Source organism: Maylandia zebra, linkage group LG8 (assembly GCF_041146795.1).
Source record: "Maylandia zebra isolate NMK-2024a linkage group LG8, Mzebra_GT3a, whole genome shotgun sequence".
Lineage (NCBI taxonomy): Eukaryota > Metazoa > Chordata > Actinopteri > Cichliformes > Cichlidae > Maylandia > Maylandia zebra.
In genome coordinates, this window is record NC_135174.1 from 24,884,545 (window position 1) to 24,908,754 (window position 24,210).

General features: G+C 38.6%; 1 protein-coding gene and 1 non-coding gene across 3 annotated transcripts; one reads left to right on the forward strand and one right to left on the reverse strand.

Annotated features, from left to right (window-relative positions):
- Positions 1–352: 352 nt before the first annotated feature.
- Positions 353–424, forward strand: trnac-gca (transfer RNA cysteine (anticodon GCA)). The gene has a single exon. It is a non-coding gene; the product is annotated as a tRNA-Cys (tRNA).
- An 884-nt stretch (positions 425–1,308) lies between these two features.
- On the reverse strand, positions 1,309–17,258 carry LOC101487856 (plexin domain-containing protein 1). 2 transcript variants are annotated; one of them, XM_076887681.1, is made up of 13 exons: positions 16,704–17,258; positions 9,362–9,522; positions 6,012–6,155; positions 5,857–5,926; positions 5,634–5,756; positions 5,430–5,548; positions 5,200–5,299; positions 4,851–4,943; positions 4,679–4,760; positions 4,550–4,610; positions 4,347–4,464; positions 3,081–3,238; positions 1,309–2,040 (listed from the first exon to the last, which is right to left on the reverse strand). In XM_076887681.1, the coding sequence occupies exons 1-13, from the start codon at positions 16,777–16,779 to the stop codon at positions 1,915–1,917; spliced, it is 1,431 nt and encodes a 476-aa protein (XP_076743796.1). In that variant the 5' UTR covers positions 16,780–17,258; the 3' UTR covers positions 1,309–1,914. The 2 variants fall into 2 exon arrangements, with proteins under 2 accessions (XP_076743796.1, XP_004556820.2); XM_004556763.2 differs by having other exon boundaries at positions 4,851–4,946; positions 16,704–17,257.
- Positions 17,259–24,210: the final 6,952 nt, after the last annotated feature.

Genomic DNA, 24,210 nt, shown 5'->3' on the forward strand with positions numbered 1-24,210 from the left:
AACACAAAAATTTAACCAGTAAAGAAAACAAAGAATTTTCCATGCTATTGATGACGTGAATGATAAATAGATATCACCAACTGCTACGTGGGGACATGATAATATACTGTACTGCGGTTCGACTTTGTTTATTTGACGCCCTCTGCTGGAAACAAGCTCGATTACAACCAGGTCTGCCATTTTGTTTACATTGTTAAGTTAGCGGAAAGCTTCGGACTAAACAAACCTGTGTATTATAATATATGTTGGGATTTATGAGTAAATGCAAGAAACAACTATATAGTATATTCAGCGTGTCAGTACTGAACATGTGGTATATTCATATAGCCAAAACTGGCCTATTTCGTGCATCGGGGGTATAGCTCAGTGGTAGAGCATTTGACTGCAGATCAAGAGGTCCCCGGTTCAAATCCGGGTGCCCCCTCTTTTCTTTCCTTGGTGACTTTTTGTCGTTGCGTTCGTATAAATAAATGTAATAGAAAACTTCACCGATTGCCTAGCGATATATGAAGTTTATTCCTTACTTAACGAACATAATCTCTACGAGTAGCCGTATGTCTTTTTGTCGCTTTTATGTTTCCCACCGCGTCTTAAAATACTATATTCCACCTTATCTAAAAGAAATTCTTCAGAGGGTTTTACCACTAAATTAATTACATGTCCCAATGTGTACTTTTACTTTACTTTTTGATTTTGTCACCATTAGTTGTGTGGAAAATCTCTTTTCTTATTAATCTGCAAAGTTTACAAGTATTTATAGACGTTGCAAGCGGTTAATATGCCTGTATGTTAGCAAAACTATCGGAATATCTGTCTCTGCTCGGTACACACCTTGATCTTTAAGCTCAATATAACAAATGATCACCGTGGCTGCGCTTGTCATGTGGAATTTCGTGTTGTGTTATGGCGCCATCCTGTGGCAATGCTGTGCACAGCCCTAAATACCTTACATTTTTGCAATTTTTAACCTATCATGGGACTTCAGCAAGGAAGGAGATAAATTTCCATCCATCCTAGCTGTCTCAGGGCGAGACAGATGCATTTGCTGTCAAATAAATTTGCATAAAAAATGAATTCCATACATGCAGTCATTTTGAGTTGTTATCACAGCAGTGCTTAAGCTATAATGTAAATTTATTTTTAAAAATTAGATGCACATGAAGTATTAATGCCCACATAAGGTATTTCTCTAATAGTATCTTTAATGCTGTTTCCTTATATTTTAAGGCTCATTCATTTAGTTATAAAAATTGAAAACCATCTAAATAGATGTTAGTCACTCACCAGACTATGACCTTGAGATCAAAATCCAGACTCGTCACCAGCTTTTATTAGAAGACATTTAAACAGAAAGGTTCAAAGAAAACCCTCATAACACGTCTCTAAAATTCATCCAAACAACATACGTCCTTATAATCACTATCAGCTATAAAGCTAAATATCCACATAGATATAACATTTTATGAACTCATCGTTGCTCGCGTAGAAGTTTCATGAAACAAAAGTGACTCCATAAAATGGATAAAAACAAAAAACACAGAGTAAAGTTGAGTGGTACATTGATTTGCAGTATGAAGGCTAGTTTAATTCATTCCCTGACAGGCCCTTGCATCATTGGCTTTTGGACATTTGCATCTCATCATTTCTGTACTGCCATCTTCCTCTCAAACCCTCCAACCCTTAGATAATATGGCTAATCCTCTGTGTGATGGCAAACAGCAAAAGACACAGAGAAAGCTGGCAAGAGCTACAAGAGCAGTTACAGTAAACACTGTCCAGCCTCAAAGGTTGGAGTAAGGACATCTTGTGTTGATGGTCAGCCTGAATGTCCATATTCATCCTCCTGTAGTACCGCAGTTTTCCTCAAGATGGTGTCCTCTCTTCCACTGATTGAGTCCTGCAAGTCCTAGACCCTTAGCAGCAGTGCTCAGCTTCAATGAAGCCTTCCTTTTCATGGCCCCCGAGCTCGACTTCAGCATAACTGGAGTGACAGCCCTGATTGCGGAACTTCATAGAGGGCCAGTAGTTATTGGTGCGTCGCTGCAGACAGAGAAACAGTAGTAGGTAAAGACCACCTAGCAGGCAAATGGGAAGATGCAGGCTTCAACCATAGACGGCATAAAAGATGAATGTAGCCACTGGGATGTGCCTATTGCACATCCATAAATCCCCTAAACTTTACTGCAAGTGCTTTTATGAATTTTAAAGGTGAGTGTTTTCAAGTCAAGAGTGGGTTTTAAATGGTAAATATATGGTAAATGGCCTGTATTTATATAGCGCTTTACTAGTCCCTAAGGACCCCAAAACGCTTTACATATCCAGTCATCCACCCATTCACACACTGGTGATGGCAAGCTACATTGTAGCCACAGCCACCCTGGGGCGCACTGACAGAGGCGAGGCTGCCGGACACTGGCGCCACCGGGCCCTCTGACCACCACCAGTAGGCAACGGGTGAAGTGTCTTGCCCAAGGACACAACGACCGAGACTGTCCAAGCCGGGGCTCGAACCGGCAACCTTCCGATTACAAGTTACGTTTTACTGTGAAGCCACAAGCTCATTGGCCCATTGGAGCTTAAAGATCATCAGGAGAGTGTTTCCAGTGTTCAGGGCTGTTTTGTCACAGACTTCTGCAAGTCTTTTTGCAGACACATGAACATCACCCACTTCTCATTCATCAGGTGAATCTGTCATTTCATTGACCTGTGAAATAAACTGGTCACCCAGTGACAGAGTATGCATGCTTACACGTTTCACCTGTCTGAAGTCTGGTAGTTATGTAGACATTATAAAAGATGGACATAACTTCCAGGTTTAAAAGGGAAGCCAATGCAGAAGTGCCTTAAATCTACATTCCTTTTAATACCAGCATCAATGATGTATTTCAACAGTGGCTTAAAACAACTTTACCACCACCATCTGACCATAGCAGTATATTACAGCCCACCAGGTCAAAGTGAAATTAAGGGAAAACATATATTTTAAGACAAGAAAAGGTCCTCTATATTTTAAAAGAAAATTAAAGTCTGTGACCATCCCTACTGCAGAGGGAATGAGAGCTGGATGTTGTTTTTCTGACCTGCATGAGGTAGAATGGTGGAGCCACTGTGGGATGTGTGTTGATGTAGTAAACAGCCAGTAAGGTGAGAGCTACAAGCAGAACTAGAGCAGCCACAACGCCTGCGATGATGGCCGTGTTCTCTGTCATCCCGTTGTTTGGAGGGCTCGTCTGTATATCTGAAAGGAAGGAAGATTGTTGCTCCTGTTAAAGCATTTCTAAATATAGAAATGCCTAGGTAGCTAACTATGGACTTTACTTTGGAAAACTCTGTGGCCAACTTCCTAAAACTAAGTGGGGACAATTTTCGTTTTCAAATTAAAAAAAAAAAAAAAGAAATTCATGTTCACTTGTTTGTATTTACAGTAAATCTCCCCAAAATCTGTATACACAGAAAATCAACAGAAAAACATTAAAAAACAATCATCAGTCTCTTCCCAAAGTCCACATGGAAAAACAAATATTTGACTACTTTACTGTTGGACTTTATTAAAGTTGAGTTTGACACTTACATAATCTTTATTTAACTATGATAATAGAACACATGAGATTTAAAATCAGTGGGTTCTTAATTAGCAGAATTTATACAAATAAATAAGTAGAAACATATAGATGAACTTAAAATTTTTGAACATATTGAATGAATAAATTGTGGACCTAGGATTGATCCCTGGGGCCTACCCCTGGTTAGATTACAAGCTTTGGAAATCATAGCTTCTGCTCACACACTTCTAATGGTTTCTTCTGATTATTACTGTCAAAAGTGAAAATTTAGTTATTCATAAAAAGTGTCCCTGCCAATGCAACAGAAGGCACTCCTATTTGCTTAGGTACATTTGATTTTACATAAACATGTCTTTGAAAAGATCTACACAAAATCTCATATATAAATACATAGATAAGTTCAGCAATTATTAGTCATAATTTTATAGTGAGACTAGCTTTATGATAAGCTTTCTGTTATTGTTATTTTTTACATTCTGAAAATGTTTGCAAAGATGTACAAGTTTAAATCTGACACAGATTTAGGGGCTATCTACTGTTTATATTGAGTCGTGCAGCTGGTACCTGAATGCTTATGCTCTCTATGGAAATTCAGCTTTAATTCTGTAATGCTCAGAAGTCAGAGAGCTACTAGTAATTCTGCTTCTCCTTAATCTATTCACAAAGGGTCACATTTTGCATGATCCCCCAAAAAATAAACAATTAAATATTCCTTCATTAATCCTTCACCAGTTGTGGGACTGAGTTTTTGCTGAAATACCAGCACTGTATTTTCCAACTCACCCCTAGTAACAGGCTGTTCTTCAAGCACTGAAACGGTTGGACCTGGAGAGGAGTGATTAAAGGAGCTCATAGTTGCTTCAGGTAGAACTGTGTTGTAGTCCTCACACATGCCTTTAGCCTGAGTGAATGCCGAAAAGAATGACTCAGGAATCAGTAACAAAGCTGCTCATCTCTCTCTTGTGTAATATGGTAATGAGTCTCACCTCTTCAGGGCAGTTGTAATCCAGCCACTCTTGTCTATGTCGGTCTATACCATCAGAACATCTAGAAATGAAAAGCAAAGTGAGAAAAGGCGAGAGTCTCATAACATCACGAATTGAACTTTGTCTTACCGTTGAAGTGTGTTGCACCAGCCACAGCTGCTTGTCAAGTTGGATGTTAGGCAGAGATCACAGGATGTGTGTTGAAGACAAGCTGGGGAACGGGAATCGCATCATTACGCAGTTACGGGGTGAGTAATGAGGCTAGGCTGTCGAACAAAAACTAGTTTGAAACAGAACTTACTGGGCAGAGGTGTGAACTCAAAAGCTGATCCGCTCACAATCTTTGTGGTGTCAATGGCAACACGATGATACTCATAGATAGTACGCCGCTTTGCTTCTATCAAGACAAAAATTGAATGTCAGCCTTTCTTCTGTATTAAGTCTCATGTGAAAACTTAAAATGAAGTCTGTTCTCCATGTTTCTGAGAGGGGACTAACTCCTGTTCAAATTGAACTACTTGTAATGGAAAGTATTTAATTTCTGCTTTTACTCCTCTGCCTTAACTGGCTTAATAATTTACTAAAATATGAATAATTACTTTAAATTAACAGTAGAGGAAGCATCTCTTTTTTATTTTAAAGGAGCTGACCTGACAGCAGTGATGTAGGGAGGTGTCCCATGAAAGCGTCAGATAGTCCAACTTTCAGCGGATGCTCAGTAGAATTTATTTCCTCCACTGGCAATGGGATCTCAAAAAAGAACAGAAGTTTGTTTTGACACTGGTAAACCTGACATTCAAGCTGAGCTGTGTTTTTTACAAAATATTGAAGTGGTGGAATTATATTTTTTGCTACATCTGATTAAAAATACATAACTTACATCTTTGTAGTTGAAAACAATTGTTCCATTTTTGTGGAGCGCTGCCTGGAAAGTAAAAGGCCCCGCTGCCTCTCGGTCCTTTAACCGCACTTTGTCCCACTGCACGACAAATAAATTTCCTGGGCAAAGCAGTATACAAAGGCCAGTCAGAGATACCCAGGAGCTCCCAAACTCTAGAGACTTCATAGAGGAACCTTTACCTACCATTATCCGAGTACCTCACTGTTGAATTTTTAGTAAAGCTAGGGTCAAAATTGGCCATGAGGGGAGCGACATACTGGGTGGCGGTTAGCATTCTGTGAGTTATTTCACCCATGTAGATGAAACCTGAAGAGAAACATTAAGAGAAGTGAACTGTTAAAGATTTTAAAAACACCTCTACCTCATGGTCGAACAGCACATCTTTAAACTGAAGCATGTGACCTACCTCCAGTTGCTATAATAATTTGTCTCAAGTAGTGCCCATAGAAGGGGAAATCAAAGGAGAGTGCCACTCTCTGTGAATAAGAAGACATGTCAGATGTGGTTAAATCTGTCTGTAAATCAGACATTAGTGCTTGAATGTGCGAACGCTCATCTCACCGCTGCCTGTCGATGCGCGTTGGACAGTATGCCGTGAATTCTGACTTGGTTTTTGTGCAGGTTGTCCATATCCACCCACAAGCTTGCAGTCTGTGTGTCTGTTGGACCAAAACTCTGCCATCTGTAGTACTTCTGGGAGTCCTCCTGAGAGAAAGAGGTCACTCATTAGACAAGTTTCCTGAATACATTAATCATGGTGAGGTAGTTTAGAGTAGGTCTCTGTATGAAATAGACTGATTTATATTGAAATCAATGACTTACTACAGGACTGGATAATTCAAAATGTATACATTTTGGGTAGCTCTAGCCACTCCAAAATAAAGATGCATAGTTTTCAATCTTGTTTTATGTACATCTTAAACTAGTAGTCTAAAGGATTGCTACGTGCATTTCCATATAATAATAACAAATGAAAAAAATAGAACATCTTACCCTTTTACATATCTCTGAGAAGAAATCTTATCAAAGAGAACTCATCTTTATGAACATTTGGGGGATTTTTGCATCCTATTGTACCAGTTTCTAATAGCTAATCAAAACATTTATCATCGTTCTAAACAGATTTCTTACATTTGTGTTTGTACAAGGTACTTTTTTTTAAATTACCTTCTTCAGAACTTGACTTTCACCAACAGGAGGCAGCATTTTGTGAGTTGGTTTGTTGAGATTTTCCAGTGTTTACATTTTGATATATATGTTTTAAGCTACTCTATTTCCTCTGCTCTTAATGGCTTACTTAGTTAAATAAAGCTTATAATTATTCGCTGCACCATATTGTAGTACAGGTATTACAGGTATTATTACTGGTATTAGATGAAAGTACAGTCTTACCTTTTTTCCTCTTTTTTGTGAAAAATATTTAGGTTAGTGTAAGTGTGAAGTGAAAAAAAAAACACTATTTAGTCGATCAGCTCAAAAATAATGTGAAAAAAGCAAAAATGTCTTATTTTGAAAAAACAACTGGGATAAAACTCAGTGAGTCATGCAGGGATTTTTCCCTTCAGTCCTTCTCACATAGTGCCACTTGATGGAGCTGTTTACACATTGGCTTTGACAACAAGCACTTGTGTCTTCATACAGATCTCCAGTCTTGATGGCATTATTAATGTATAGCATAGTTGAAGGTGACAGAGAGCAATGGTTCTGGGGTTTAGTATGGGCTCAGAAAGTGGAGCAGTTAAATGCAGCTCCGGCTGCTCCACTTACAGCAAGTGACCCACTTTTTTCTTCCATCTCCACTGCCTGACACCAGCCTGTATTTTCTAGGGGGATTCTAGGTGAGGAGAATAATCATTTATTTTCCCTCACAGCTGACTGACTTATTGAAGTGACTCTGATTGGACAGGAGATGGAGGGTTTTGGAAATTGGGATCAGGCCTCCCCCTAAAAAAGCAGCAGCAGCAGCAACAGCATTATAACAAGGTTACTTGTGATCCAATCCAAGTGAGTCACACACACATGCACATACTCGTGCGCAGCCATGCTTAAACAAACACTGTAAGCTGGCAACACAAGTATGTGGTCTGTTTTCAATTTGAATTGTAGGGAGAGGAAGAAAAAAACGTAGAACACAATTTATTTGGGCTAATTTTTACTGAGGCTGATTGAAGTGAAAGATGAGTCTAGGAGGTAAGACACTCATAAAACCTCATCCCATGCACTAAAAACACACACACGCAGACACACACTTCTAAAATAATGACTGGAAAATGGCACAGGACAGTGATGTGCTACAGGCTTTACCTTTGACTAAACTTTATTTTTTCTGGCTTGGCAGTAGCTACTTGACTTGTCAGCACAATATCATTACCAAAGCCATTTACAGTTAGAGTTTGCCTCACATTTATCTCTTCATATTGTCATACACAGATAACAATGAGCTATATTAAAGGTTAAAATGTTGTTAGGGGTCAGCATACCAACCTGTGATACCCCAGCCTATGGTTAGGTTAATTCTGCAGCGTTCGTGAAAGTAACTTGTTTCTTGGTTTAAAGATTATAATAACCATGTAAACATCACTATATTGATTGACACTAAAGATTCTTTGGCTTTGGTGTAATGGATGGTTTAGTTTTCCTAAAATAAGTAGGGGATATTTATCCCTCAGGCTAATGTCATTTTAAGTTGGCAGCTATTAATGCCCTTTTTCTTGCAGAACCAATAAATATAAGAATTCTCATTTCTGTAATTCAGCTGACAATGACTTGCACAGCTGTGTTGACCTCATTCTCACTGGTCACAGTTTTTGGGGCAGTTTTTCTCATGCTCTTACTGGTTGTAGCTCTGTGGCTGTACAGTTTTCTACAACAATGAGCCCTCCATAAGGAAGTATTATGCAGTTTAGGCTAATTTTAGCATAATTTTAGCAGAGTTAGATAATACAATACAAACAGCACATTCTGAAGCCACATGCAGTCTCAACATACAAACTTAGCAACAAAACTGACTCTGTAGACAGTTCCTCTGTAGAACTTTTAAAGTTCAAGACAGTACAGTTAGAAAATGGCTGAATAATATGGGTTGTTTGGACTGCTCTTCTCTCTAGAAAGAACATAACAGCATGCTAAGGTTTGCACAGTTGCAATCCTAAGTGCCCGTTGGAAACATAAAACCAAATTGAAGATGTTTGGTTATTATGCACAGTGCCATGTTTGCAAAAAACCAAACACAGCATATCTGCTCAACAGGAAACCTCATACCAACTTAGAGTTATGACAGCTGAAAGTGGCTCTATAAGAAACTGTTGGCGGTTTTGGCCATCGCAGTCTTACAAAAGGTTTGCCAACACAAAAACATCTGTTTTATTCTAAATAGGACCATAATTTTCTAAATGAACATTATTCTCAATTGAAAAAGAGTTGGCCATCTAAGAAAAGATAAGATAACCTTTATTAGTCCCAGACGGGGGAAATTTGTTTTGTTACAGCAGAAAGTGGACAGTGCAAAGTTAGAGAACACTGGAATACAATAAGAATAAGATAAACAATTAAGACAGTAAAGACATTAGGAAAGTGTTTACTTTGGTATGAAATCGACTGATATGAAGCTCACTTTCTCATGGCCATCTAGCTGGACCACAACCAGAGCAGATGCCCCCTGCTGGCCATTAGAGAGATTGAAAGCTTAAGGAACAGCTATACACTGTGTAGCTTTAGCTTCAAGCATAGGCATGATGTCATTATTTTAGAGCTTACATTAAACTTGATATTTACTGTATGTGTTGTAAGTAAAAGAGCAATGGGAGCGTCATTTCTATGAACAGAATTTAGGCCATATTAAAATAGTTGATTTTCCTACTGTCACTATTGTAATCTAAGGTCTTAGCCATGAATCAGTCATTGCATCTCACCACTATGCGAGTCATGTTGTCAGGCAGGGGACTGATATCAACTCCTCCTCCTCCTTCAGCCTGTGAGCTGCGGGCTTCCCTGTGTTTGTGTGGGGTCTGCTGGTCTCTCCTGGTTCTGTGAAAACTGGACAGATCTTCCAAAGCAGTTCCACTCCATGCATCTAGAACAACACAAGCAGCAGCACACACATACATGCAGATTCATTCACGATGATGTACTTCTTGAGGATTTAATCCATGAATAAATACTCTCACCACATAATCTCTCACCTGTTGTTAACCATCAATTTGAGACATAAGAGTTCAACAAACAAAAAGCCACAGACTTGCTTACTAAATCACAATTACTTTGAGGAAAAACAAGATAATGTAATTATCTCTCAAAATGTGTGAAAACTGTCTTGTAAAATGTAGTTTTTATAGACATTATAATGACTTTGACTTTAAACTCTGTGGTCACATCTGTTCTTTATTGGTTACCATAATCTGGATCATTAACAGGCATACATATCTAAAGAAAATTAAATCCATGTTTAGAGGTCACGGAGCAATAACTCACACAGAGACAGAAATAAGATCAGCACAAACAACACCGTAGATTTTGTATACATCTGTCATGCAGAAATAGGGGCATGATTCCTTTTTAATCATGTGGTGCCAACATTGTTCTTTGTTCAAATAATCCCTGTGTATGTACAAAAGGATTGTGGGGGTTTGTCTGTGTGTGCATCTTTTTAGAGCACTCACATCTCTACTGACCACCTACATTTGTGTGGGCTTTCGTGACATCTGCTTAACAGATCATAGATGGCTGTTTATGTTTTTTTCAACCGATCTATGACTCACTGTCCACATTTTTAGTTGGCAGTTGCAAAATCAGCAGAACTCACTGATAGTTCAACAGGGTTAAGAGCTCATTATTCCCTCTGAAACAGAGGGATTAAATTCCCTTTGCTGTCTGGTTCTGAGCTGTTAGTTCACTGAACTGAGCTATTAATTAACAGCATGTTATGAACATTCCCTTCAGTGTGAGAAAGATGAACCCCGTCTCGAAGTTATGGCCAAAATTATGTGGATAACCCCCCCCCCCCCCCCTTCAGTCTGGAGCTGTTTTATTGGATTGACAGTTTGTTATGATTAAAATGTTAATGCCAGATTATAAATTTAGCAGTAGTTTGTATTCCTCCCCTGTCTCATCTAACATGAAAGGCCTGTGTACAAAAAAATAGGCCTGTAGAAAATGTTTTTCACCGTTTGTTGTTGAAGAACTGCACAAACCCCCAACCATGACCCCATCCTGCAGCTCTGGTATGAACTGAAAACTTTGACTGTGATCCTAAGATGACCTAAGATCAAAGGCTGGACTTGCTAACGTGCTTGAAAGTGAGATTGGCAGGAAAGCAAATCGCTGCTGCATAGGCATAGCTTTGTAACCTTCCAGTTTCTTAACACAGGCGGTAAATTAACTATTAGTAGTTTTACTAGTAATTTTTTCACAGTCATCTATACAATCAGACTTCGTGTTGTGACCAGTGGAGTCAATCTCTGCTGGGGGAGAGGGGAGCTGCTTTAAGGCACTTCTGCGTTGACATTGCTTTCCATCTTTTATATAGACATATAGACTATATATTAATACAAAAACTACAATGAATATTTATGACTAACTCACACCTAATCATAAAGACTGAAAAAGATGGATGTAGTTCCTGGGTCTTAATGTATCTTAAAACTGCATTCTTTTTAACGATCACCAGGGGGAAATACATGTGGTTGCAAAAGAAGAGAAAGTGGCCCTCGTCCCAGGCCTCTGTAAACACTTTGCTGATGAGTTTATGGGCTCAGTCGCTCATTTTGTGTCATACTGAATAAAATAAAATAAAATAAAATAAAATAAAATAAAATAAAATAAAATAAAATTTGTCAGAAAGAAGGATTATCTAGCGCCTTGGCGTACAACTCAGGTTGAGGCTTCATAATGGGACTTCACAAGCCAACGTGTCACGGTGGCTATGACCTTATAGTTTTTGTGCACCTAATATAGTTAAACTTAGTTTTATAAAAATAAAATAAAATTAGAAATTTGTGGCTTCAACATCAAAAGGTTCCTGTCCGGTTTTAAAGCCCAACATTAACTGCCTGTATTTTGATTGTTTCGCTGATTCAAAAAACATGCACTCCGCAAAGTTATACCTGATACCACACAAACAGAGAGTGCATAAAATAAATATATATAAAATGTTAATTTTTCTAAAGTAAGAATGATATTAAATTAAAAAGTCTTAAGGGACAAAATAGGACAAGTGAAAAAGAGAGGTTATTACACACTCGGGGGAGATTGTGCTAATGAGGAATCTTGTTTGATTATGGTGCGGTGGAAGCTAATTTCACTGCTGCAGAACAAAAAGCTTCTAACTGGGTCAGATTGGCACTTATCATCATCATCACTAAACAGCGGAGGAGGCTTCAAACAGCAGAGTTAAACAATGAGGAGGAGCTTTGAGGAGCAGGAAAACTGAAAAGGGGAGTTCAGGGGCTGCACACAAGTTAGCGCAGTTTAGGCTACAGTCTAATAGACCATGACTATACTTAGATTTTTCCTGCCACCCTTACAATAGGTCACTTTGAGATTTGCTTTACAGATCTTCCAAGTGTTCACATTTTCTTTCCTGAAACATCATTAACCTTATCTAACTGTCTGCATGTGGGGCTGGATGAACTTCAACATCAAAAGTGTGCTGGGCTTTGCATAAGGACCTGGACTTAAGACAGGCCTCAGTAGCATCATGTCTGGCAGACACATGTGCGTGTGGACCCTGCACTGGGAATGTGCAAACTGGTGCAAAAAAAAAAACCCAAAACCTATGCTGATGAATGGTCTAATTGTTGACGCGACAGATATGATGTGTGACAGATGTACGGGTGAATAGTCAGTGGCTTCACTGCAAAAATGCCCTCTGATGTTGCTGCTAAATAAAATCAAAGGCATGAAACACATTCTGACAGTCCTTTGAATTTACATCTATGCATCTGCAGGATGTCAGATTTTCTGCTTTTTTTTAGCCAACCTCACATATCCAACAGCAGAAAATCCTTATTTCTGTGCCAAGTCTGTTGACTTGATTAAGAAACATTAAATCCCTTAACAAATGCTCGCTATTTTGAGGAGATGGCACCTGCATGGCAGCGGTGTCCACTGTACCTTCACATGTGTCTGCATTGCAGCAACCACCACAAATCTAGTGGGTGTTGTCAAACTAGGACACAGCCTGATGAACCATATACATTGCTCTGTTGATACATGGATTGTATTCATTCATGCCAGTACCATGTTACACACTCCTATTTCCATTTCTCTCATTTTTTGCTCTATTTTTTTCCTTTATAAGTATGAAAATGCAAAGCTGTAATATAATAACAATATAAACACACAAACCTTTTACTTATCCTTATAATTTACCTCATTATCTGTTGTCAAAGACAGATATCTAAGAAACACAACAGGGTATATTTTCTTCTGTATGAAAGTATTTTTTGAAGGCTCTACAAAAACCAGAGCCACGTTCCTAAACTGAGACAAAAGCTAAATGGCCTTTCAGTCTGCTCAGATGGATCAAGTCCATGGGCGAAAAATACATTTCTTCTGAAAACAATATTTTCCTGGGTAAATGTGCAACACTTTGAAGTTTGAGTACAGGCGGGAATACATCGAGGGCATGTACTTGGTCAATGAAGGGGAAAGAGAATTATCTGCAGGCCCATCAACAGAGAACAAAAGGCCAACATCTTTGCTCCAGAGGCAGACACACTGAAGAGAGTGAACTATTGTGCACTGTCCAAACACAGCACACGAGAGCAGATTAAATCTCAAGATACAATCAAAGTCTTGACCCTATCACTCTTTTCTAGTGGTGGAAATGAGACACAGTATTACGTGCTTTGTCAGGACAGGGATTAGGGAACAATAATCACAAGACGAGGTCATCGCTTGTCGACTCAGTATAGTTCAGTGCAGTGGTTTTATTATTTTGGATTTTAAAAGGGTGATCTGTGTTAAAACCAGCCTGGAGCTAGTAGCGTGGGAGGACCTATTTGGCACCTTATCCTCAGAACAGCAGTAACCATAACACACAATCGCAAACACTAGCAGCTGGAATGATAAAGACCTGAAAATAAATAGAAAAATGTGGTGTTTAGATTAATGTGCACAAATTGACAAGGATCAGTTGTTTATGTTTTTGAACAGATCTTTCATTTTCAGTCCAGATGACATATGATTTGAGTTTGCAGATGTGCTTGGCCAGTTGTAGTTAACTGTTTATTTAGTGCTTTAATATTTATTGTCATAAATCTGAGATTACCTTAGTAAGAAATGTGCAGTAGCAACCAAGAAATGACTTCAGAGGAAAATAATGTTCTGCCCCTTGAAATGATAAGTGCAGCCGATCAGATTAAAATCAAAATAGTCTTGTATAGATGCCACATTGTTTAAAAAACTCTTAATAGTGCAAATCCATCTACATGAGGCAAATGTTAACCACATGGGGCTAGAGGTAGTCTCACGTTTTAACGTCTAACTTAATAAATACACAAAAGTTTAAATTAATGATTTAGCAATGACCATCTATTGGAAAATGCTGTTTTGTATTTGAAAGCAATTTTCCACAACTTATTATTAATATAAATGAAAGCCACAATGTATATTTATAGTCTTTATATATCTGTGCATTCCCTTTTTCTGTTGTAAATACTGTTAAAAACTTTAAATATTATTTCAGCTGCTCTTCTCCCGCCTACTGATCTTTGGGTTGCAGTAGGTCAGCGAATCTCTTTTTGAACCATGTGTTTCTTGTGAGACCCACATGTGTTCACTTTTGTAAACTAGTTCCAATCAAAATGCGAGACATCATCTCAGTATGTGGAACGGCGGAACAAGGGACAAATATGCTGTGCATTCCCATATAAAGTGGAACATCTGGTAACCCTCGCTTCTGGAGTCCATTGCCAATTTTTGGAGGTTTCCGGAGTGTTCAGGCGATGTCCAGGCCAAGACTTTGTCCTCCGTCTTCTATTCACTGTTTGTTATGCAGAAAAGCTTTTTCAGCTAAGAAAAAGCTAAAAAATCGTCAGGTTTAAAAAAACTACCCTTTGGCTAATGTCTGTTTGGCTCTTCGTGCAGATTGTCTGCCTGTACACAACCAGAATCTGCTCAAACATGATTGGTCATTAGGAACTTGGACTACAAATGGAAACTATAGAGGTAACACAGATCCAGTCCCTTATAGTGGTTACTTGTACATACATATAAATTAAAGCTACTTTGTCATTAAAGATCCTTGTGATTATAGTTTAGATTTCAAGCCAAGGTGGTTATCGCACAACTTTAGAAGTGCACGACTGTGCATACGAAACATAGGTTGCTGTCATTTGTTGACCAACAGAGGTCTTGCAGCAAAGGCATTTTTAAGCAAAAAACTCCCTGTTGCCTTAAGACTTTTAAGCTCTGACACTGCATTATTGTTTGACTGACGTGTTTTAGCTTTTGACCTTTATCAGCATCATCAAAGCCATCAAGACCATAAAGTCAGACCTTTTCCTCTCCACCTTGAACGTAGGTGGTTGTGCCAGAAACCTATACTGTGCTTCTTCCATTAGGTTCTAGTTGGATTGGTTGTTGTGGAAATTTGGTTCAGCTAACATGAAGATGATTAGTGAATAAACTTGGGCTTCTCATCTAGTGCTTTTAGCCCAGATACCTGGGCCACATGTTGTTTGTATTTAAGATTAAATGGCAAAAGTTAGCATGCTAACATGCTAAGGATACTGACTGCTAAATACTGTTAGCACTGTTACTGCACGTTAGCAACTAGCATCTTTATAGACTCATAGTTACAGTGTTGCCTGCTTTTGCACAAACTCATTAGCACAGGTATTTTCCTGGTATTTTTCAGACAGATTTGATATAATATGATGATATCCTGCTTATAAAAGCAACACGTACATGGATATATCAGCATTAATAAAATCCACACATATCTTTTATGTGGTGTTTAACTTCTGTGAAATTTACACTGAAATTTGCAGATGTGTAAACAGTCTTGATGGTCCTGACCTTTGAGAAAGTTGGGACAGCCATGTAGTCTTTTTACCTAACTCTGCTGTATTATTATCTGCTCTGTAAAAGAGATCAGAATCAGAATCAGAATACTTTATTGATCCCTGGGGGATCAATAAAGATTTGGCATCATCTGCAGTCAGGCGTTCCTTTGGATAAGTCATTGAGCGTGTAGTCATTTAATTACCAAGCTTCCAGCACTTCCTTTTTAGTATAGAGCTGTTCTACTTTCTGTTGAAACAGAACACTAATCTAAAAACGTCTGAGTTTACAGGGCCCAAATATGAATCCATCTTTACGAGGGAGACTCTAATAAATTGATCTGGATCACTGGTTTTGGAGTGCTAGTAGGAAAGATGAGCCTGGACATTATGCTGGACTTCGTGTGACCGTATATTTGAGGAGATCTGTCTCTCTGTATGTCTGGTTGTCCTCTGCAGAGCTAGGCCCCTGATCAGAGGAACTGGGACCACAGGAGAGGCCAGAGAAACTAGAGCACTGCTGATTGTCGGAGGAGGAGGAGGAACAGCGGAAGAACGGGGGCTGGCTAAAAATAATATATCTCCAAGGAGAACAAAAATACATACATGCACACACGCACCAACACACACCTACAGATAGGATGGCAGAGGATCCATATACAGGAAATGCACAGAGCAGGTGATGAGACACAGTCTGAGACTGTGAAACTTTCCAAATTTAAGAAATCCTAGCTCAGATGCTGTTCTCACTGACTGACTTTCATCTTTTACTTTGGAAATGAATCTTAAACCCTCAAATATTTATTTGTTAAAATCCAAAATTCTCATTCACAGGATCAGTATTATTAAAGCAAATGAACCCCAGACATTTATTTTCCCCCCTCCAAACTGGAAATACAGAAGTTTTGGAATAGCATCATGAAAAGAGAGAGAAAATAAAAATCCAGACTCGCACACCATCTTTTATGTGCTTCCTGTGACTGACAGTGAGAACTACCACGAGACCAGTTAACTTCACGCATGCACGTATCCATAGACATGCCATAAAAAGTGCCAAAAAGCATTTTAAGCCTTCCATAGTTAGTGACAACAAATTCAGGTGTGTGTGTGTGTGATATTAACTTTAACTGAGATTTTTAGAAGCTGTTTTGTGTGGCACTTGACAGTCTGTTGTGCAAAAAGGTAGTCGTAATGGTGCTGTTGTTTGTAGATCTGTATTGGGTGTTGACGTTAAAGAAAGGGGGCTTACCTTCATGCTCTTGAGCCCAGACTCTGCCTAGCTCAGCCTGGGAGAGACAGATGAGGAGAACAGCATAAAGCCCCATGTCCGGCTGACTCTTCTCCCTCCTTCCCCTTCTCTTGATCACTCCTTGTCTTCTTCTTCTTCTTTTCCCCAGTTTCCCCTCTCACTTTGTGTAAAGGAATAGGGCACCTCACTCCACCACTCCCCCACCTTTCGTCTCTGTCTCTTCGCCTCTGCTCACCCACACAATTGCTGTTTCCTCACTTCAGCCAAGTTTTACTGCTTTTCTCCCTCCTCCTTTTTTGCCCTTGTTTGGCCCTCAGAATACTGTCTCAGATGATCGGTCCATAACGCAGGAGAGATGATAAACAGCTGAAGTGAAGAGATGTGTTTTCTCTGTGCTCTTCCTTTGCTTCAGTCACATTTCTATCTTTGAATTAGCTCTTCACTCGGTTGTCTCACCTCCTCCCCTCTGGATGTCTGTCTGTCTCGCTTGTGTTTTTCTGTTTTCTCCAAAACAGAGCTCTGGATTTTTAGAAGACTTCCCAAAATGAGGAAATATTTATGTATTTCTACATTTTTTTTCCTTTCCTTACACAGTAGAAAAAAAGGGGGTGTTGAAGATGGGAGGAGCATGTCTCCCCCATGTGGAAGCAAGCTGAACCAAAACAAATGTGGTAGTTAAATGGTTGGCGTTTTGAGAAGAACTTCCTCTGTAGTCTGTTACAGAGATAATGCACATTTTTAATTGAAAGGTTTGAAAAGAACTGTTTTTCTACTCTTGGTAGTAGAAGATTATTTGATGAGGTAAATATGTTTTGTGTCCAACACTTGAAAAAGAAGAACCTGGAATTATTTAGGTGCTGTTGATAGTGGCGCTATGGTGACCATTTTTATTTCCCAGTTTCTTTTCCCTCTAGGAGTGCTATATAAGTCTCTGACAATTTCATTAGGTACAGATTGGTAGTTTGGTCTTCAGGACTATATGAATTTTTCGTGGAAAGAATTAAACAAGGAGCTGGAAAAATTCCTCAGACATTTTGGTCCATGATAGCATCACACAGTTGCTGTAGACTTCTTGGCTACAGCTCCATGATGAAAACTCCCATCTTATCTATTGGATTGCTGGATTTTATCAGAGCTTTTCCTGTGTTCACACTAGATGCCTGATATGTCTCTCAGAAAACCCTCTCAGAACTATGGGCCACTTCAGGAGGGAAAGACTGGTGTCGGTGCTTTAAGTAAGTAATTAATTAAGCAAATATTGCAAATAAAAACTAACAAGCACAAAACTTCGGTGTTAGCCTTGTGTGTAGTTTAGTAACTTCTTTATTTGTAGAAGAATTGCTGTTATGATACGTGCTGCACAGAGTCAGGCACGGAGAATTGATGATATGACTCAAACCTAGGGTTGGGCTGTCCTAAAATTTTGGATTTTGAATCTAACTGGTGCATGGATTTGGATGTGTATGTGTGTATGTGCTACTAATTTTGGACTGCTGTCCTTCGCGAACATAAAAGGAACTTTAATCTTTGTTGTCTTACTTTTCCTGGTTAATTAAATAAGAAAAACAATAATTAAATCATCTACTCTGACCACTAGCAGTTTATAAAGACATAAAATTAAGATTATCTCTTTATAAACTGAACTATATTCATCTTATTCACGAGGCTCTGAACAATAGCCCGTTTTGGCCCATTGGTAAATTGGTAATTGCCCACCCCTGCCCTTACTCACACAAAGTAATTATGTTTAGGCACAAGAAACATCATCTGAACGCACCTCACAAGTTTCTCCATCTGTCCCAATAGCATGTTACAGACAGCTGTCCACATAAAAAAAATCTCTAAAACTGAAGTTTTTTGCTTTTAGAGAGCTTACATCTTTTTCTTTTTAGTTTGTTTTTATTATTGGTCTTATATAAAGATCACACAAGTATAAAACTAAAGAATAATTAAACTGAAATAACAGGTTTTGTGGCTGGCCTTATTTTATATATCAATTAAAAAAAACCCTAAATCATCGTCCTCACCTTTTCTAAAACGCACAGCAAATTTATGGAAGATTAATACACATTTGGTGCTCCAATGAGCATTTCTGTTAACAGGATTGGAAGTCAAGGTGTGTGTGCTTGTTGTAATAAGGGAACATGTCACACACTGAATTTGTGACATGTTTGTGTGTGTGTGTGTGTGTGACTGTGTGTGACTGTGTGTAGGTTGTAGCTGCATAACAATATTTTTTTTTTATATGAATCTCTTTATTGTTTTGGTCTTTTCGTAGGATTTGTTAACAATAAGGAAACCACCAGCATATATTTGCAATTGGTGCTGCTCTACTTTCAGCGATGAATGTCCCAGTGTAGTGGGATGACGAAATGTTAGTAGGTGTATTAAGATATTCATAGTTCTTCTGAAATGATCAGTTAATGCCCCCCAATATTTTTCTCCTATATCCTCCTGTGTTTTTATGAACTGGTAGGAGGACATCATGTGGTTCTGTGTAGAGTAGGCCTTGTTAAATTCTTGCATTTATATTATAAATGTTGAAACGTGCAAATTCCCAGAATATGCACATTATATTTTGGTGCATAAACCAAACAGAGCAGATGTACACAAAACTAGTCCTAAATTAAACAGGCAGTGTGGTCGGCTTACTTTAAGCATATTCTTCTTTTTGTATTGTATAGGATATTTTCATTTTTTTTCTTTTATCTTTTCTATGTGTCTACCTTGGGTTTCTCCTCATGTGACTTCTTGCTTGTTCACAAGGTACCATAATTAGGGCAAAACTCTGGATGAAACGTGAAAGAGGTTTAACTTGACTAAACCAAAAAGGCCAACTCAAAATGTGTTTCACGCCTGTCAAAATGTTAAATGAGCGCATTTGTCATCAATTGGAACAAGATGTTGGATGGAGATGAGCTGCTAGATCTGGCTGAAAATGATCCAACACACTCTGATCCTTTAGCGGGGAGAATTATGCTTAAAATATGACCTGCCTTGTGATTCCCCATAAACTTACACAATGTTTTATCTTCCCCTGTTTTAATACGCAAACACAGTGACTGTAGAGCAGAAGGTTTTACTGTTTTTATAGATCCAGTAAGCCGGTAAATTTGTACCACATGATTATTTAGGAGACTGTTTATTTTGCCGATTGATGTGAGAAGTTCATTAAAGATAAGATAAGATAAGATAACCCTTATTAGTCCCACATGTGGGAAATTTGTTTTGTCACAGCAGGAAGTGGACAGTGCAAAAGTTATGACGCAAAAATTAGAATACAATAAGAATAAATACAGTACACAGCTGTACAGAATAGAATAAAATAATATACTATATACAGTAGAATAAAATAGAATAAAAATATACAATAAGATAAAAATAGAATACGAATGCTATATACAACTGAGTAAAAATACAACGATGCCAGAAAAGATTATTGCACTTAGTGTTATTGCACATGTGTGGATGTGTGTGTTTGTTCAGTTAAAGTCTTTGTTGTGGAGTCTGACAGCAGTGGGAGTATGTCGGCCCGACTGATCAACCAAGGTAACGCGGTCTATTTCCACATTGCGCTACGGCTAATATCCTGCCAAGAGTCGCGCCACAGCAGTGTGTAAAGCAGCTAACCCTAACCCCCTCTAACCCTAACTGGACTCTAAAGGGTTGAGCCACGTGTTATCTGGAGTAACAAATCATGCTTCTCCGTCTTGGTTTGGTGATTGCCATGAGAACAGTACTTGTCTGACTGCATTGTGCAGTCACAACAATTTCAGGCTCCCACCTTCATGGGAACAGTTTAGAGATGTCGCCTTCCAGTTCCAACGTGACTGCACACCAGTGCAAAAAACAAGGTCCATAAAGACATAGATGAGAGAGTTTGGTGTGGAAGAACTTGACTGACCTGCATAGAGTCCCGACCTTAACCTGAGAGAACACCTTTGGGATTAATTAGAACTGAGACTGCGAGGCCTTCTCGTACAAAATCACTGTCTGACCTCACAACTGCGCTTCTAGAAGAAAAGGCAGGCGCCACACCTGGCAGACAAGGAGAGCAATGACACAGAGTTTTAAGATCTTAATTCTTTTAAAGTGATGTGTTAGGCAGCTCTACACCAAATTAGGGGAACGTTTTTTACAAGATAGACCAGCAAAGTTTAAGACACTTAAAAATATATACCAAAATACACTGAAGATGTTCCAAAGGTGCCTATTTTGACACAATTTACACCAGTTTTTTTGTGGGGTCCAGTTATATGCTTTAAACTAATATTAATAACAGTTTTAACTATTGGGCACCAATGACCCTTGTTCTACATTCTTGTCCTTTGCTTCTTTTCCCATCTTAATGATAAAAACCCCTAAACCTGGCACAAAGAAAGCATGCCTGTTTCCCATTATAGAAGGAATCACACTCTTAGGTCTTGTTCCAATTGAAAACAGGTTATAGAGACCATTATTTAAACCTGGATAGGAGTGTACTCAAAGATCTAACGACAAAATAAACACACGTTTGGTTCATTTGAGGTTATTTTTAGTGTTAAGATGGGGGTTTATTTTGTTTTATGGATACAAAACACAGCTGACATAATACTATCATGAGGTTTAGAACAACATGTCCCTGTCAAATATGTGTCTTTGCAGGATTACTGTCACCCTATATTAGTAATCATAACGGACAGATGTGGAACTGGTTGAGTCACAGAGGCAGACATATGGTGTTTTTGTGAATCCTTCAGCTCGCCATATATTGTGTTAGTCGATTTCAAGATGAGTCAAATTCAAGACTTATATTTTCTCACGTCACCCTTTTAAGTTCTTTTTTCTGTATTAAATTAAAGCATAAAAGTTCAGTTCAATTCAAGAACAAGTCATCTTATTTACAGAAAACCTGACACTAAACATAGGAGCCATTCCCTTAGAAATAACATCTGTTTTACCAATAATAAAGTTACCTCATTTTTTAAAGAATACAGTTAATGACTGGACATTATTTAATTAATTGTCTATCAACTACTTTTGTATTACTGTAACTTTACTTTAGATTTTTTTTAACATGTACGTGTATTTGTATTTGTGTACTGATGTGAGTACAGCTTTAATCCTATCTTAGTCCCAGCAGCAGTCTTCTACCTGCTAACATCTACTGGCTTCATTTCACTGCTCACTTCACTTCATGCAAAGCACCATAAAACCTCTGCCCTGCTTGCTCAAGGTGTGAATTGCCTGCCCACAAACACAGAGAAAAGGCTTTAAGGCATTTCTAGCACCTCATTTTAAATTGTAACCTCAATTTGGAAGAACACTATGATACGAACACATCGTGCTACAGGGATACAGCCAGATTCACAGCATGGGGGTGACACCTGTACAAATTCTGCTCACACTTCTTGAATTGTTCTCGGAGGACAAATTGTATGAATATCATTGCATTTATCAATGTGTTCAGACACTTGGATGGAAGTTGATTATTTGGAAATCAAAGTCCAAAAAGTCAATTTATCCTTTAAGGGTTACAGGATGTTGGCCAAATACAGAAAAAACATGTCTGTAGCTTTAAAATTACAAAATAGTGAAGCTGATAAGAAAAACATGGATGCCCCTTTCCCCCCCAACAGTCCAACAAAAAGAACAATGTTAAGCTTTGTAACTCTACACAAAACAGGGAAATTAAGTAAGTAAAAAAGAATGGCAGCGAACCCCTACGAAGCTCTTAAACTCATCAAATCTAGTTATAGAAACCACTTCTGACAATGAGTAAGAAAGACAAAGTGTGTGTGTGTGTGTGTGTGTGTGTGGGGGGGGGGGGGGGGGGGGGGGGGGGTAAACAGAGCTGCAACAGCATGCTGGTTTAAACAAACATAACGAACATCAGCAACCACTCAACACGCAGGTTTGCTGCATGGCTTGCAGCTTTAGCTTCTAACATCTTGAAACTTCCACAGCAAACAGAGTACTGCTGATATTCATTTGAGTGTTAATTTTGATAAATGGAAGTCAATTTAAATCTGGTCTCCAACGATCACCGAAAGAAAAACATTTGTCTCTTTAATGGCTAATTTTTCCTGTGTTTAGTGGCTATGTGCTAATTTTTATTCAGTGCACAGCTAAGTTGTTTCCCGTTGTATCAAAATGAGCTTTAAGAAAACAAGTTTGCCAATACTGGGTTCACTGTTACCACTGCCTCCTTCTAGAGTGGATACAAGATTTGATCCATGCTAGCGGATCAAAGTGTTACACATAAGTGACATAGCAAAGGAAAAGCTAACCATAAAAACAGAGAGAGAATCCCAAAGACAAACGTGCAAATGCAATGACAAAATCATTTTTCAATATTTCCAATTTTGCCTTAACTTTACCGTCTGCAGATCTTTTAAAATTAGGTCTGAATAATGTAGTCATTGAATATTTTCTGATGCATAAACTGCAAATAAACGATGCGCTATCTTTCGCAGATACTTGTGCAGCAAACATCTGATCTATGAGGTGAAACTCCCACTTAGCATAGCCATTCACTGGCCATTCAGCCAGTTGAATTGGGCTTTTCTGTCTTTAGCCTGTGGCAATAATGTATGAATGTGCAACATGTGCCTGTTTTTGTCATTGTGTCATTACTAAAGCACATCTACATTACTTTCGATTTACAAATCTTTCCCAAAACATCTAAACCCTTTTTAAAAAAATCATAACTACTGGTGAACAACGCAAAATCAATGCTGACAGTTTTCAATCGTACACCAACCACTAACTGATTTTATTGTCCATAAAGTTTCCACTCTCCAGTTGTCATGAAACATTCAAGCAGCTAACAGAAGAACAAACAACACAGCTGATGTAGCACAACTTGCTTTTGCCTTTCCCGGACTATAAATATTTATTACCATGGCCTGGTATCATCTGACACTGCACACTGTAATTTCAGTAATGCTGAAACGAATTCTTTTCCACTGACCTGAATAAACATACACTCTAAGGGACTTTTCCAAATTTTCCATCCGTCTTGCACTGAGTGTTTTCTTGGAAGTGGGAATGAGGACTCGTCATAACCTCCACCATTCACAGCTCCCCATGGTGGTGGTGGAGGTGGTGGTCTTGGGGGGTGGGGTGGGGGGTCAAGGTCCATTACAATGGGCAGACATCAGCTTGTCTATTGTCTCTCTTAATCCCTAATTGCACGACCATCAGCGATGTTGATTCTTTACATGCATTACAAGCGTCATTAGCAGAGTCATTAACACAGGGAAAACATGTTGAGGACCGTAGAGACACAGTTATCTGTCACTGCATTGGGTAAATAGTCAGGGTGATATCTTACTGTAAGTACAGATGTATAACAATAGCGTTTTTGTAAAAGAATGATAAGGGGAGGGAGTGGGTGTAGTTTAAACTGTAATCCCTATGATGCAAAATGCAGTGCTGTAAATCTTATTAGGAATGATGAATATGTGTATGTGTGACTCGCTTTAAAAGTTCTGTTTATGAGTTACAGAACAGAAAAATTGATGAT